The sequence below is a fragment of the Mobula hypostoma genome, chromosome 7 (assembly GCF_963921235.1).
Source record: "Mobula hypostoma chromosome 7, sMobHyp1.1, whole genome shotgun sequence".
Classification (NCBI taxonomy): domain Eukaryota; kingdom Metazoa; phylum Chordata; class Chondrichthyes; order Myliobatiformes; family Myliobatidae; genus Mobula; species Mobula hypostoma.
Window position 1 is genome coordinate 145,152,052 of NC_086103.1, and position 16,327 is coordinate 145,168,378.

Genomic DNA, 16,327 nt, shown 5'->3' on the forward strand with positions numbered 1-16,327 from the left:
AGGATAACAATTGAAACCGAATGCAGTAGCGAACGGACTGAAAGTGAAGTCGTCCAGGAACTGAACGTGAAGCAACTGTGTGAGATGATAGAAAAATGCGTAAGGCTGAGCAGTCAAGCATACCGTCGTTTTTCAAGCCTTCCACATCAGCCACAGCAGACGACGAACCTCGACCTTCGATATCAAGGCAGGCAGACATAAAAGAAGATGACCTGCCTGCCCTGATGGAAACAGACGACGATGAGATGACACCCCAGTGTCCCACCACCCCAACCCCCAGGCTGCGGACCAATACATTGCCGTGGAGAATGCAGCGGTAGCCGGGACGCACCCAGCACATCTTTAAGAAAAAAGCCGAAATAAACAAGCTAATTACTGTAATTAGGTGCCACCCAGCGCGTAAGTGTCGGCCCAGATCAGAGGTGATTGTGTCGCCTCTGATCTGGGCCGACATTTACATGCCAGGCGGCACCTAATTAATTAGCTTGTTTACTTCGGCTTTTTCTTAAAGATGTGCTATGTGCGTCCCGGCTACCGCTGTACCCCTGCATGCTTCACGGATCGGTATCGGGTCGCTGCCCGGAGGGTGGGGGCCACTGCACCACCCCAACCTCCAACGACTCAGCCTAACACACCATCATCAGTGTGCTTGGCACTGTCTTCCCAATTCCAGTAAGTGATACTACACTGTACATACGTTATTTCTACTTTATATGGGCTGTGTATTTTTATGTGTTATTTGGTATGATTTGGCAGCTTCATAGTTTAAAGGCTACAGGAGAGAGTGTCTTCGCCGAGAGCGCTTGCGCCGTGTTTCTGCCAAGAGCGCTTGCGTGAGATTTTCGCTACGGAGAACAGTGCAGGCATTGATTGTAAAGAAGTATTTCTACTTTATATAGGCTGTGTACTTATATCATTCCTGCTTTTACTATATCTTACTGTTATTTTAGGTTTTATGTGTTATTTGGCATGATTTGGTGGGTTATTTTTTGGGTCTGTGAATGCTCACAAATTTTTCCCATGTCAGTAAATGGTAATTGCTCCTTCGCTTTACGACATTCCGGCTTACGAACTGTTTCATAGGAACGCTCTACCTTCAGATGGCGGGGGAAACCTGTAACAAATGACTGCTTAGTTGCCCATTGTTTTCTTTAGAATAAAGAATACTGAGAGAAAATTTAAAAGGGATGTGTAAAATTAAGGAAGTCCCACCTAAGGCAAAAACTTGGAGCTTAATTTTAAGGTAGAATTAGAAGGGGTGTTGTGGAAAGATTTCTTAACTTGTGGGTTGGGTGCCTGGGACTTGAAGCTGGGAAAATCGATAATTAAAATATGAGAGCAGTTTTAAAATTAGATCTGATGTATCTGGCATTGTTACACGCTTCTGGATGGAAAAGGCCATTTTGTCTAGGTGGTAGGCACTGCAGATTGAACATAGGTAGCAGCTGTGACCTGGTGAATAGGAATCAGGCACTGGACATTTGCCATTGTTATTACAGGACAAAAATTCATTGCTAATATTGAGGTATTATTTGACTATGGAGCCACTGGTTCTGTGATTCAACAAAATCAAAGAAACTAGGGGAATATTTATAAAGCATATCTATGTCAATCAGATTTTAAAAAAGGATATTATCTCCATCACAATTTCTGGAGCAATGCATATTATGTAATATTAACTCTAACAATGATTTACTGTTTGAGTGAACCCGCTTGACCATTAAACTGGTTTACATTCTGGAATCCCTCTCTGACTCGGTCTTAATAAATTGTTTTCTGCTCCCAACCTTCTTGCCTGCTAAATGCTATTTTCACAAATAGTTACTGATTTACATATGCATAAAGTAACCTAACTGATAACTGATAAACTACGAAAAATAGATTTGCTATTAAAAGTAATGAGAAATGAATAGCAATTTCCAGGAACTGTATATACCGAGTTAATGTGAACATATAATAAATCTAAGTAAATCATCCTTAGACAAACAAACTTTAATGAAGAAACGTTAGAAATATTCAGATGAACTAAAACAAGTCAAAATACAACTGTTAACTATGTAGCACCCACCTCCCAGTTTACAATGGACACTTGCCACTGAGCAATCTTGTCTACACTTTCTAGTCGCCTTTTGCGTTCATTAATCAGATGTGCTACATTCTTCATGGCCTCATAAGCAGCACTGATGCTTTGGTAATCACTGTGGAATAGAAGAAGATCATGTTAATCTTTGCTACAAGTAAAATAAAATGAGTAATAATTAAAAAAAACAGAGAATAGTGGAAATACTCAGCCAGTCACGCAGCAACTGTAGAGACAGAAGCAGAGTAAACATTTCAGGTTGATATTTTTCATCAAGCAATAAAGCTGGGTGGAAAATTACACATTCTAAGATAGTTACAGTGATTTCTGGTTAATTGGTCATATCGGTTAACTGAGGCAGCAGGTTATTTAGCACAACTCTTAAAGAGCAAAAACTAATTGAGAAAATAGCCAGGATTCCCTTCATTTACTTGGGACAATATCCCACTTAATTTGGGCAGGCGACTGTTGACGAATGGTTTCTAATTAGTGTCAGATGTGTGCACTTGTGCTGTGCTTAGGGTGAACAGTTTTTAAATAGCATGTTTTTAAAGTATAAATAACAGTTTTTAAGTAAACAGTTTTTAAGTTGCATGTGTTTGTGTTCAAAAGGCAGTAATTTTGTCACCAAGTTGGCGAGAAATAAGCAGCAAGACAATTCAGAACCGTTTCGTTCACCATGGTTTCAAGCATTCAGGCTAGGAGATGCCAGAAACAGCCAGGAGTGAAAATGAAATGCTTTTACTACTTCAACAAGTTAGGAACTATGAAGAATTTGAAGGTATCAGCAATCATCCTGATGCTACAATGAAAGTGAAGATTTGGAGAATGTGATTGTCGATAGTATTGTATAAAGGTTATTCATTATCTACACTAGGTATCTGCACTAATTTTGTTCATTTACGGTCAACAAAAGAACGTGGCAGAGTACCGGTGTACTGATAAACTCCTCCAGCAATAACAATTAGGAACTAATACAGTTTTATAGTACTGAGATGGTATTGACATGTTCAAATTTTGTTCTGTATTTCATTTAAATACATACTTTGTTAATCAGTTTGTCTTTTTTTAATATCTTTTTTATCTATTTCCATGAAACCTCAGCTAATTGAGACAAAATGCTTAATTGGGCCTATATGTACTGGTCCTGATGTGTCCTAATTAACCAAAATCCACTGTAATTTCAAAAGTCTGATGGCAGATACAGCCTTGAAATACATTCAGTGGCCACTTTGTTACTCACTAACAAATTGCAAATGATTACAAATATCTAAACAGCCAATCAAGTGGCAGCAAAAATGCATAAAAGCAGGCAGATATGGTCAAGAGGTTCAGTTGTTGTTCAGACCATACATCAGAATCGAAAAAAATGTGATCTGAGTGACTTTGACTGTGGAATGAGTGTTGGTGTCAGACAGAGTGGTTTTACTATCTCAGAAACTGTTGATCTCCTGGGGTTTTCACACACAACTGCCTGTAGAATTTACAGAGAATGGTGTTAAAAACAAAAAGAAAATCTATTGAATGGCAGTTCTGTGGGTGAAAACACCTTGTTAATGAAAGAGATCAGAGGAGAATGGCCAGACTGGCTCATGCTGAGGAGGAAGGCGACAGTAACTCAAATAACCATGAATTAAAACAGCGGTGTGCTGAAGAGCATCTCTGAATGCACAACACATCGAACCTTGAAGTAGATAGGTTACAGCGGCAGCAGAACACAAATATCCACTCAGTTGTCAGTTAATGAGATACATAACAATGTGAGCACTGAGCATATATAGTAGTAAAACATGTCAATGATATCCTGACTTTGAAGTAAAAAAGATCCAGCTGTACGCCATCTGTGCTACATTTGCTTAGATAGGTTCCGTCAGTTAAAACTGTATGTAAAACTCTTCTCCCATCCAAAACAATGAAGAAATTATTTTAAAGTTCTCAAATGGTTAGAACAAAATGAGTGGAAACAAATATATTGAAATCTTCCTGTTTCCATTCCTTTACTTTTCTAACTGATTTCAGTGCTAGTAAGGAGACAAAATTATCCTCTGGTCATCAAGGTGGAATAATGGATAATTAAGAATGATTTCCTCTCCTCATCCTAATCTTTCATCTCCCCCGAATTTGTGGATTTTAAGTAAGCATACAAAGTGACGCTGGTTTGAAGCCAGCATGATTAAATACCAGCATTCTCCATGGATATTCACAGTATTTCCAATTATTTTAGTACTGAAATATATTCATCAACTCTTGTACCCTGGCCAATACTCACAAGAGGAGGAGGAGGAAATAAAGCTATCAAAGGGATGCAAAATTTATAAAATAAATTAATATTGGATGTCATTCCTCCCTTTGCAAACTTAAATCTTACATCCAACTAAGAATTAATTTAATGCAGGAAGGAGGAATTGTTGAGAATTATTGGTCATATTATTTTCTTTGGCAAAGTGAATTTCCTCACACAAGCTGTTAATCACAGTGGTACCTGAAGTAAGGTATCGGATTATAAATAGCTAGAAATTTAGCCTGTCATTGTAACCAGGTAGAAAGGTGTAATAAACTCAAAAGGATTCTGAATCCCTCACTCATAATAGTTGCAGGAGTACAGACTTCTGATTCAAGTATGATATGAAGACTCCCAGATCTTGTGCTTTTAAAACTCAAGATCCTTTTCAGTATAATTTTCTGTACTAGAAGTTGGTCTTGACTGTTGGTAATGTTAATCTTAACCAAAATTATTGTATGGTCACTGACAGAGGAAAACACCTTGCACCATATTTTTTGTAGATAATGTGGTTAATACATACGGAGCTCCAATTCTCATACCTGTGATCTGGGGTAGTATATTTGAGTAATTCAGCAAGCTGTAGTGGGTATTTACAAATCTTCTGGACTGGAGTCAAAAGAAAGCCATCAATGGCAATGTCAATCATCTGTTGAAGCAGTCGACAAGCCTCAAAAAAGTGACGGTATTTACTTTGCTTCATTAGTCTGGCAAGCTCAAGACATGCACTGGGATGATTATTGCAATATTCTGAGTATATCCCAAACTCAGCTTGCTGTAAAGAAAAATATGTATTTAAAATGGGTAAAAAAAAGATTCCATCCTTAATTATGTCTCATCTTAAATGAATGTCTTAAAAAATATCTGAATTCAGAGCCACTGCCTCATTTCAACAAATAAAAATATATATTTCAACATAGGCATTTTATATATGTATATCTTGAGTTGGAATTATACACTTTCTCTAAAGTATAGTGGAGATGATTGTACAGTAGACACACAATAAATATGGTGTATCTACCACCATATCCAACTGCATCAGTCATTAGCAAAGAATAACAATTTGCGTTCATATATAATCTTTAACAGAGCAAAACTTGCCAACGGGTAGAGCTGGAGCATCATCCTCCACATAAGAAACAAGGCTTTAAAGTGTGCAATGACGAAGGAATTCAGGAAAGACTCAGTGAGGAAATTTTCTCTGTCAGGAAGGATTACAATGATTTAGGTTATAGTTTGAACAAGGGACTCTAACTGACATAACAAAGGGTTGAGGGGGAGGTATGAGTAGAGGGTGGGAGGAGAGGTGAGGGGTGGAGGAGGGGAGGAGGGAGAAAGTATAAGAGAGAAATTAAAAGGTAAAGAAGGTTATAGAAAAATGTGGAAAGTAAAATCAAAGTAAGGTCTAAGGCATTTTAAATGTACCAAAAAGAACTAATGAAAGAATAGACACAAAGAGATTCTGCAGATGCTGGAAATGAACAAACAGTCACCTCCTCCCTCACCACCATTCAGGGACCCGAACAATCCATCCAGGTGAGGTAACACCTCACCTTATGAGTCTGTTGGGGTCATCTACTGTACCCAGTGCTCCCATTGCAGACTCTTCTACATTGGTGAGACCTGACATAGACTGGGGGACTGCTTTGTTGAGCACCTTCGTTCCGCCCACAACAGGTAGCATTTTCTCCTAGCCACCCATTTCAACTCCATATCTCATTCTGATATGTCAGTCCGTGGCCTACTCTATTGTCACAATGAGGCCATTCTCAGGTTGGAGGAGCAACACCTCATATTCCATCTGGGTAGCCTGACAGCACAAACATCAATTTCTCGGATGTCCAGTAACTTCTTCCCCCATACTCTTCGCATTTTCTTCCATTCCCCATTCTGGCCCCCTTCTCACCCTTTCTCTTCTCCTCACCTGCCCATCACTTCCCTCTTTGCCCTTCTTCCTATGATTCACTCTCCTCTCCTATCAGATTCCTTCTTCTTCAGATCTTTACCTTTCCAACCTATCGTTTTCCAGCTTTTCACTTCATCTCCCCTCGTCCACCCACCCACCTTCCCTCTCACCTAGCTTCACTATCTTCTGCTAGCTTGTACTCCTTTCCCCTCCTCCCCCACCTTCTTATTCTGGCTTCTTCTCTTTCCTTTCCAGTCCTGACGAAGGGTCTCAGCTCAAAATGCCCATTGATCATTCCTTCCTACAGATGCAGCCTGGCCTGTAGCATCCCTTCAGCATTTTGCGTGAATGTTACTGTAGTTTAGATCTGGGATGAAGAGAGGGGGGAGAGAGGGGGAGGGAGGGGGAGGGGGGAGGGAGGGGGAGAGGGGAGGGAGGGGGAGGGGAGAGAGAGAGAGAGAGAGAGCGCACACGCGCGAGCACGAGATCAAATAGCAGAGATAAAGGGAGAGGGCAATGGGTGTAATAAAGGGAATTTATCCAATACTGTGAAATAGTGGGGTGGTGAATGGGGCAGGTAAGCTTATTTATGTGTGTATAATGTGTGCTAATGTTGCACATTCTGTGTAATGTTGTACATACTGTGTAATATTTTACTAGAGTATGCCTCTTTCTCAGTTCTGGAATGCTACACGATTCTTTTCTATAGATGCTGGCTGACCTGTTGTGAACTTCCAGCCTGTTCTACTTTTATTTGAGATTTGCAGCATCTCCATTTTTTTTGTTGATTTTACATTTATTGATGATGTAGGGATAGTTAGTCCGCTTTAATCACCATAATTTCGGTTTAAAGACAGTGTAGATTAAACTGAAAAGAGAATTCTTCCACCTATTTCAAGAAAATTGGGAATGGGTATGGGTATAGCAGGCTTCTGGAAAGACAGCTGACAGGAGGAAATAGATCCCAACGGGGCTGTTATGGGCAAACTACCCATAACAGCAGACTCTGTCACCTTGTCAGGGCACAAGAACCACCCTCACTTGGCTACGGAAAGTTTAAAGAGAAGTATACCCCCAGAGTCTGCGAGAGCAGGGGCGCAAGAAGCGTCTCTGACTGACCTCCCGGTAACAAACCTTGGCATGGACACGACAATGAATCAAGAAAGTGGCAATACTCTTGAGAAACCAGCAAATGGACATGTTCTTCAGACCAGTAGGTGTGGCTGGACTAAAGTAACATCAACTCATCAAGGACGGAAGAAATGCTTGAAAATCTCCAACCCTGGGCTCCGCATTGACCAGATTCTGTTAACAGGAAGGTCAAATCAGTCGGATGAAACTCAGTGGAAGGAAGAAACCCACAGTTCGCAGAGTATCAGCATCCTACGGGATGTGGAAGAAGTTTCAGGCACAAGCAGTAGTCCAAGACACAGCCAGGTACATCGTAAAGTGGAGAACATGCAAGGACATAAGCTGTTGGTGAAATGGCCAAAGTCTAACAGCGAGGAGTGGGAAACCATCAATGCAGATGTGAGCCTGATCTTAAGTGGCATCAAGGGATCAGCAGAAAAGAAGTTGGAGAAGATGGGAGACCTGATTTACAGCTACGGAAAGGAGAAATCTGGAGTGAAGGAACAAGTCAGCAGGAAAGACCTGCCTCCTCCCCCCAAATCCTGTCGTCTCCAGGAAATCCAACGACCTGTTAAAGAGAGAAGAGGCCTGAGGAAGTTGTGGAAAAAAGCAACAGCAGAAGAAAGGGACGGCATCAACCTCCTTCAAGAGGACCTAAAACAGAGGCTCTTGAAGCTGCGCAGGGCAGAGAATATAAGGAAGCGAAGCAAAAAGAAGGAAAAAGCAAGAACAGACTTCTACGAAGATCCATTTAATATGTGAAAGGCATTTTCACAAAAGAGAAAAGTGGATCCTTGAGAGTATCAAAGGAAGAGGTTGAAAGACATCTCAGAACCATCCACACTGATGAGCTAAAAGATGAAATGATACTTGTCCCAGCTGACATTCCACCAATCTCACCCTCACAACATCAGTTTAACATCAGCCCTCCCAAGCTGAGTGAGGTGAAAGAGGCAGTGAAGAAGACAAGATCGGCATCAGCGCCAGGCCCTAATGATGTTCCGTATTGTGTCTACAAGAACATCCCCGGTGTTCTGAAATTCCTTTGGAAAAACATGAGGGTTTTGTGGGAAAAGCAAGTGATCCCCAAAGCCTGGAGAAGAGTGGGGGGAGCTCTGATCCCAAAAGAAAAGAATTCGTCCACCAACAAACAGTTTCGCCAAATAAACCTTCTGAACATAGAAGGCAAGATCCTTTTCAGCATGTTGGTACAAAGACTTACTCATTGATATGTCAATCCAAAAGGCTGGCATTGCAGGCTTCTTGGGATGCCTTGAACATACCAGCATGATATGGCATCAAATCCAGATGGCTAAGAAAGAAGGAAAGGATCTGCATGCCTTGTTCCTCGACCTGGCCAACACCTATGGATCAGTTCCTCATTCCCTACTGTGGACTGCTTTCGAATTCTTTCAGATGCCTGCAACAATAATAAATCTGGAAAAAATACTACATTCAGGATCTGCAAGTTGTCTCACAACATTAGACTTCACCACAGCGTGGCAACCACTGGAAGTAGGCATCATGGCGGGGTGCACCATCTCCCCATTGGCCTTCACTATGGCAATAGAGCTCATTATCAGAGCCTCAAAATGGGTTGCAGGAGGAAAAGGACTACAGTTTGGTCAATGGTTACCACCGATAGGAGCCTATATGGATGATATAACAATACTGACGACAACTGTCCCCTGCACCAAGAGACTTCTGGAAAAGCTTCATCAAAACATCACATGGGCGAGGATGAAGATTAAGTCCAACAAGTGCAGCAGCATCTCCATTGTCAAAGGTCAAGTCACCGATAAAAGATTTCATATTGACGGAACACCTGTCCCAACTGTGTCAGAAATGCCAGTGCAGAGCTTGAGCTGATGGTATGATGAGAAGCTCAAGGACACTGAGCAGTTTAAACAACTCAAAAAGGATACCATCATGTACATAGCGCGCATCAACAAGACCTGGCTACCAGGAAAACTCAAGCTGTGGTGCTTCTAATTTGGCATACTCCCAAGACTCATGTGGCCTTTAACAGTACTTAAGAGTGATCAGCACACAAGTGGCTTGGACTTCCACGATGCTTAAGTCCTGTTGGACTGTACGAGAATGGCAAATTAGAATTACCAATTGCAAGTCCTGTGGAAGAATTCAAATGCACCAAAGCAAGGTTGGTCATGACCCTCACTGAATCTGAAGATACTGTTATTTGAACTGCGGCCCCCCGTGTGGTAACGGGGAGGAAGTGAACCCCATCTGAAGCCGTTCAGAATGCTAAGTCTGCTCTTCACTTCAGGGATGTGGTTGGCCAAGTCCAACTTGGGAGAGCCGGGCTCGGGCTCGTCCCAAAGGCTCTTCAATGGCACAAGGCAACATCAGTGCGGAAGAGACGACTCGTGGTGAAGGAGGTGAGAAGACAGGAGGAGGCAGAGCGACACGCCAGGGCTGTCTCAATGGCCAAGCAGGATCAATGGACTAATCAGGAGAGCCTGGAAAAAAGGAAACTCAACTGGCGTGACATCTGGGAGATGGAGGGATCTCAGCTAAGTTTTGTCATCAGAGCCACTTATGACCTCCTACCCACACCCCAGAACCTGAACCAGTGGTGGGGAGAAGACCCCGCTTGCTCTCTTTGTCAAGCACCTGGATGACTAAGGCACATTTTAACGGGATGCACCATGAGCCTCAGCCAGGGGCGGTACACTTGGTGGCATAACCAAGTTCTCAGACAGCTGGCATCAATCTTGGAACAGAGGCGAATCACCACAAATATGCTCTCACAAACATCAGCAAGAAATGTTCACATCACAAGATTTGTACCAGCAGCCAACCTCCAGAGCACCATATAACATCAAAAGAGGTAAGCATTCTGCAGGTTGCTCGGGATTGGAAAATGGACGTGGAATTGGGAAAAAAAGCTTGTGTTTCCCCCAGACATGGTCCTGAGGTCCACAACAACCAAGCTGGCATATGTTGTGGAATTGACAGTACCATGGGAAGATTGTGTTGAAGAAGCTTATGAGAGGAAAAAGACCAAGTACTCTGAACTGGCAACTGAAGCTGCCCAGAACGGCTGGAAGACCAAGATTTTCCCTGTAGAAGTGGGATGCAGGGGATTCGTGGCTACATCTACGGCCAGTCTATTGAAAAAGATGGGGGTGAGAGGTTATTCACTCCAACAAGCAATCAAGTCCTTGTCAAATGCAGCAGAAGAAAGCAGTAATTGGATTTGGATTAAAATGAAAGACAACAACTGGGCTGCAAGATGAAGACAGGAGGGTATGGAACTAAGAGGGGTGTATCTGGGATGCCAGGTAGCACCATTGAGCCCTCTGGAGAAGTCGTGGGCTTATCAACGAAACGTCAAAGAAGAAGGGTGCCCACCTGATGACCCCGATGAGGTACCTACCCTCCTTGTCACCACTCCAAGCCCACTGCCAACATTGAGAGTGCCAACTTACCATAGGGATTGAAACATCAAGTCCTATTAGCTCTACGGATTGGGTACAACTCATTTTCTCTCCTGTTGCGCAAGGATAGATAGGCAGGATAGAGATTAGTGAATAAACACCCTTCTATCCTGCCTAAAGCAAAAAGGAAATTAAACAGTCACAAATAATTTGATATGAAGTTCGCAAAAGTTTGCACCCATATTTCTGCCTGTACTTTCACATTAGAGGCATATCTCTGAGGTTCATGACTATGCATTTTTTTAAAAATATAAAGCCAGCAACTTGAGTGATCCTTGGGCTTGTTGGCATCAATGGTGTTTATTTTAATGAGCTGCAGAAACTGTAAGTAAAAGGAAACTTCAGAGGTTAATTATTAGTCATTACTGATAAATAAATAGTGGCGAATAATCAGTTTTGTATTAACTAAATCTTCACAGGCATATTGTCTGCTTGCTGCTCTAAAGAATTTGGAACAAAATGATGGAATTCCATCAAAGACATTGAAGCAATAATGAAATCTTTACTTTTATTTCTCTTGGAGTAGAGTCTCTGGTTTCAGCACTGGACTAGCTGTACTGTCAATTGCCCAAACCAGTTTAGTTTCAAGAATGACAACTTTATATCTGATCAATTTAAATAAAAATTATAATTTTTGTTAAATTTAAACCCAGAGAGCAACCAACTGCAGTGTTACCTGTGTGACAAATTACATATCACTTGCGTAATTTTAGTAAGTAAATCCATTAATTGCCCAAAACCTGAGTCTTATATGTGTCTTTTTTAGTTGTTGGCCAGCTGGTGGCGCAGTGGCATCAGCGTTGGACTTCGGAGCGAAGACTCCTGAGTTCAAATCCAAGTCAGGCCACCCCCCCGAGCACGCTTTCCATCTATGCCAGGTTGAGCGTCGAGCTAGCCACTCGGCCTCATAAAAAACAAGGGTTGAGTCAGGAACATTCATATCGTGACCAAGTTAATCCGAAAGGAGACCAATCCTGACACTACGTGCCAGACAAGAATGGCTGACTGTCTGGTGCGACACGCTAGGAAGGAAGGAAATTGTTGGACAGAGAAACATCAAAGGATATTGCACACTTTTCAGTAAGGATTCATCCCAGACTTTATGTGGATAGTATTATGATTTAGAGAATGATAATGGCAAAGTAATTAAATTAACAGACAATTAATTTCAATACCTAGACTAACAATACACGGAACTTGAGTTTAAATCCTACCTTGGCATTTGTAGAATTTAAATTCAGTCAATAACATAGAGTCAGAGTACTACAGAACAGAAACAGGCCATCTAATCCATGCTGTCCTGAGCTTCTGCCTAGTTCCATCTACCTGGGCCTCGATCATATCCGTCCATACCCCTCTGATCCATGCACCTCCAAACTTTGCTTCAATGTTAATGTTACAGTTGAGCACTGCATCTATCACTTCTGCTGGCAGCTTGTTCCACACTTGAACAACCCTCCGAGTGCAATTTAAAAACAGAACCTGGTATCATTCAAAGGAGGAAAACTGCCAGTCAGTCCTTGGCTCTAGCCCATCAATACACTAGGTTATTAAATTCCTTCTGAAATGGTCTCTCAAGTGACTCAGATCAAAGTTATTTAGGATGGGCAATGAACGTCCACATTCTGAAAAACGTATTTCAAAAAATAAGAAAAGCTATACTCCAGAAAACATAAAAATGAGGTGGGGGGGCAGTATTGTGGGTTTTGCTGGTGCTGAAACCAAGGAAGTATCTAGAATAAAAGTATGTAGCGATAATCTACAAAATCGGAAACAAACTCAAGAAGATTACAGTTTAGACAGAAAGGTCGTAATTCACAATTCATCGCCACTTATAGCTATCACGTTTAAAAATCCACAGATATGAAGGCATTTTTAAGTATGGTCCACTGCTGTTAAATTATAGGTACCTATTCAAATAAATTCTACATCCTAAAATTTGTTAATTAACTGAAATCCAAATTAAGAGGATGAAATGATGTGTAGAAAATATACATTCTGGCATGAAATTGAATCGATAATGGAATCAAGTCAAGATTGTGCACATTAAATTACAACTATGCATTTGACATACATGTCGAAGGAAACAGGACCCTATTTCACTCAGATGAGGCTCATTTCGATTGAACTGTTTCTCCAAGTCCTTCAGAAATTTCCTCTGGAATTTGTAAATCTCTTCAATGTTCCCAAAAATGGTAGTCAACTGTTCTTCAGCAAACATCCCTGTATGTTTGCGACACTGACGAATATACCCCTAAAAAGTAAAGAGAATACATGTCAAGCACTTTATATCTATTATCAATCAATGCGATGAAAATAATAATTAGAAGCGGTCTTGTTCTTTCATCCGAGTTTTTCCAAGACCACAGCAATTTAAAATGGTACTGGTTTTATTATGCACAATCAGTATTCCTACGCATATTAAATAATCAGCTGTGCTAAATGAACTTGCAACTCAAAGAAGAAACGCAGAAAGTAGCACTTACTAAATGATCCCATTAAAGCGAAACAGTAAGATAGATCGTGCATATTGGACTGCTCAGGATGAATTTTGAAAACGTACACATAGCCAGCATACCGAAAGGCTTTATTGTCTATATACAAATCATAAAACCACATAATTTAGTTGATAGAGCTATTAAACTTACAAATATGATGATGAAACAGGTTACACCATTAAAATGTTCAGGCAAATACACTCAGTGGCCACTTTATTAGGTACATCTTTCTAATACTGGATAGGATCCCCACCCCCCTTACCCCCAAAACAGTCTGGACTCTTTGTGGTAGGCTGCAGCATTTCAGCATCACTTAGTTGGTATTGTAGCAATTACTTTAAAACAAACTAAAACCCCTGACTGAGCAAGGGACTCAACACTGTATGACATGCTTCTAAATCGAAAAATGTACATTTGATCCTTTATTATGAAACCAGCAAAGACGAACAATCTTATATAACAATAAAAAACTAACAAAACTAAATTAGTGATATAGTAATAAAAGTAATTAGCATCCAAAATAGCAGTTAACAAAAAATATCATCCCCAGCTCACTCCCCATCAACTAAGCTAAACTAACTAGATCAAAGCACGAATATGTAACTACCACGTCCCAACCCACATGACAACTTACTGTAATCCATTATAAACGCGCAACACAAAATACAATACAGACAGACAGAAAATAGATCTATGGTTCCTACATCCCAGCCCCTAACTATTACACTATAATAATTATAACTACATACGACTAAAATAGGAGACATGAAATTTTCAAGGATAAATATCTTAACATTTATGCAACTGTCCTCTTTCTTCTTCTAGACATGTCATGCAAGAGTAATTTAGGCCAGAGGTTACTAGCACTTAGCTCAGTACAGAGTGATCTTTACCATCACTCTCTGAAGCCATGAAGCTTCTAGAGCTGTAGCTCCTCAAACCTCTGCCTTCTGTAAACTAAAGATCTTGGTTATAGGCGTGCCTCCAAGCAGCTGGTCTTGGTTTTGATGCGTACCTGCTGCACAAATCCTCTTCTGTCTGGAAAGACTTGAATGTTTCTTCCCATAATCCATGACTTGCAAGGTGCTGTGTCATCAACTATTAGAACAATGACTCCTAGGAGGAATTTGCATCTTATACCTGACAATTTCTGATGTTCCTGTAACTGTTGCAAGTACTCCTTGACCCACCATTTGCAAAACAAGTTTGACATGTTTTCAAGGATAAATATCTTCCTTTTGGAACTCTCTTGGTGGTAAGGTCTTCAAAAGCAACAGATCATTGGGTGTTAATGCTTCTAAATCATTGTGGTCAGAGGATGCCTTTGTAATTGTACAACCATTGATATTACTCTTTACTTTGCAAAGGACTGTTTGGAAACCCTCTATCAAACTTCTGTACCTTCATGGTGGAATTAAGGACCATTTGTACAGACTTAATCAATCTCTCCCATGTTCCCCCCATGAAATGAGCCAACCAGGAGTGAAAAATCCACTTAATTCCTTCCTGAAGCAGGGCATCACTAATCTGTGAATGGTTCCACTTCTCAATGGCTTCTCTCAACACAAGTTCATCTCCAACAACGTTTGTTGCATTATCAGAGTGCAGTGCACGAATCTGTCCTCATCATGCTATAAAGTGTCAAAGTGCATTAACAAAGGAATCTGTGTCTAAAGAAGTTGAAACTTCAATGTGAGCAGCTCGTATAGCTACAAAGGCAAATATGACCCCATACCTCTTCACGGTACTCCTTTTGCTCTTCACTTCAAAAGGTCCAAAATAGTCCACTCCTACACATGTGAACGAAGGTTCACCTGGAGAGACCCTGTCCGGAGGTAGATCTGCCTTGTGTTGGCACCCAGGAGCTGTGTGCAACCTGTGATAAACAACACACCTAGACAGGATTCTTCTTATAGCTGTACTAGCACTGGAAATCCAGCATTTTTGGTACAACCTGGATAACGTGTGGTTAAGGCCACCATGTCCCACCTCTTGATGTATATGTCTCAGAATGTGGCCTGAGATATGAAGGTCCTTTGCCAGTATTACAGGATGTTTAGACTCTTCAGGCATGGCTGCCCTACTAGGCCAACCACAAACTCTCAAGACACTGTCTTCAAGGACTGGAATGAGATTGAAAACATGGCTGTTTTCACATTTTCTCCCCTTTCCAAACTTGAGAATTCATCTGGAAATACCTTTCTTTGGCAAAACCCAATTACCTTCTTTTCAGCCATTCTGATATTTGGCCTTCTCAACCTCTCTCCCTCTAAAGAATACCCTTGTTTTTCTTCACCCAAGTCAGACTAAGGAAGAATGATGTTCAATTGTTTCCTCTTCCAACTAAGCAACAAGAACAGGTTCTTAAATCTAAGACTCCAGGCCACGGTCTTCCTCAAACAGGTCCAAGACGAGAAGTGATAGATCATACGTATTATTGCGTCCACTCCCTCTTCAATCTACAGGGCATTCATTATAACACTCCTCCCGACTTACAGATCATCTAGCAGGAGTACTCCAAAACAATCGGGACTCACAAGCCATTCCCTTTCAGGCTGAAGAAGATACTGAGGCCTTGAGACCCATGTTTTATCCTTCAGGAATGCTTTTAACTTCAACCCTCTCGAGGTCACAGCTGCTAGGTTGCTTTAAGTATTTACATACCTGCATTGAGATGCTTGTGAGACCTTAAGAGTTTCTGAAACACTGTAATGAAGGTTCGGAACCTGGAAGTTTCATCCTTGATATACTTCAGCAGAGAAGTCTTAACAGTCCAAAAAAACTGTGTCACGAAGCTGCACGTGCAACTCCTTCCTCCCCAACCTGTCCTTTCAGTTTGCCATCATAGCAGCGGTGAGCTCTATACAAGGGAGGGAAACTAACTTCAATGAAGCTACCCTAGGTTTTCCCATGATAAAAGCACTGTGCACCTGACAGTACATGTTGTGCAACAATAGGTGGGTCACTGCT

The 16,327-nt window shown here is 41.2% G+C and overlaps 1 protein-coding gene across 6 annotated transcripts in view; it reads right to left on the reverse strand.

Moving 5' to 3' along the window:
- The window catches only part of LOC134349620 (spermatogenesis-associated protein 13-like), a 252,000-nt gene that overhangs the window by 14,109 nt on the left and 221,564 nt on the right, over positions 1 to 16,327 (reverse strand). For all 6 annotated transcript variants that reach the window (XM_063054213.1, XM_063054215.1, XM_063054214.1 and 3 more), the window contains 3 exons: positions 12,934 to 13,113; positions 4,904 to 5,136; positions 2,069 to 2,198 (listed from right to left, as the gene is read on the reverse strand). In XM_063054213.1, the coding sequence (XP_062910283.1) occupies positions 2,069 to 2,198; positions 4,904 to 5,136; positions 12,934 to 13,113 (543 nt within the window). The remainder of the gene's footprint in view (positions 1 to 2,068; positions 2,199 to 4,903; positions 5,137 to 12,933; positions 13,114 to 16,327) is intronic.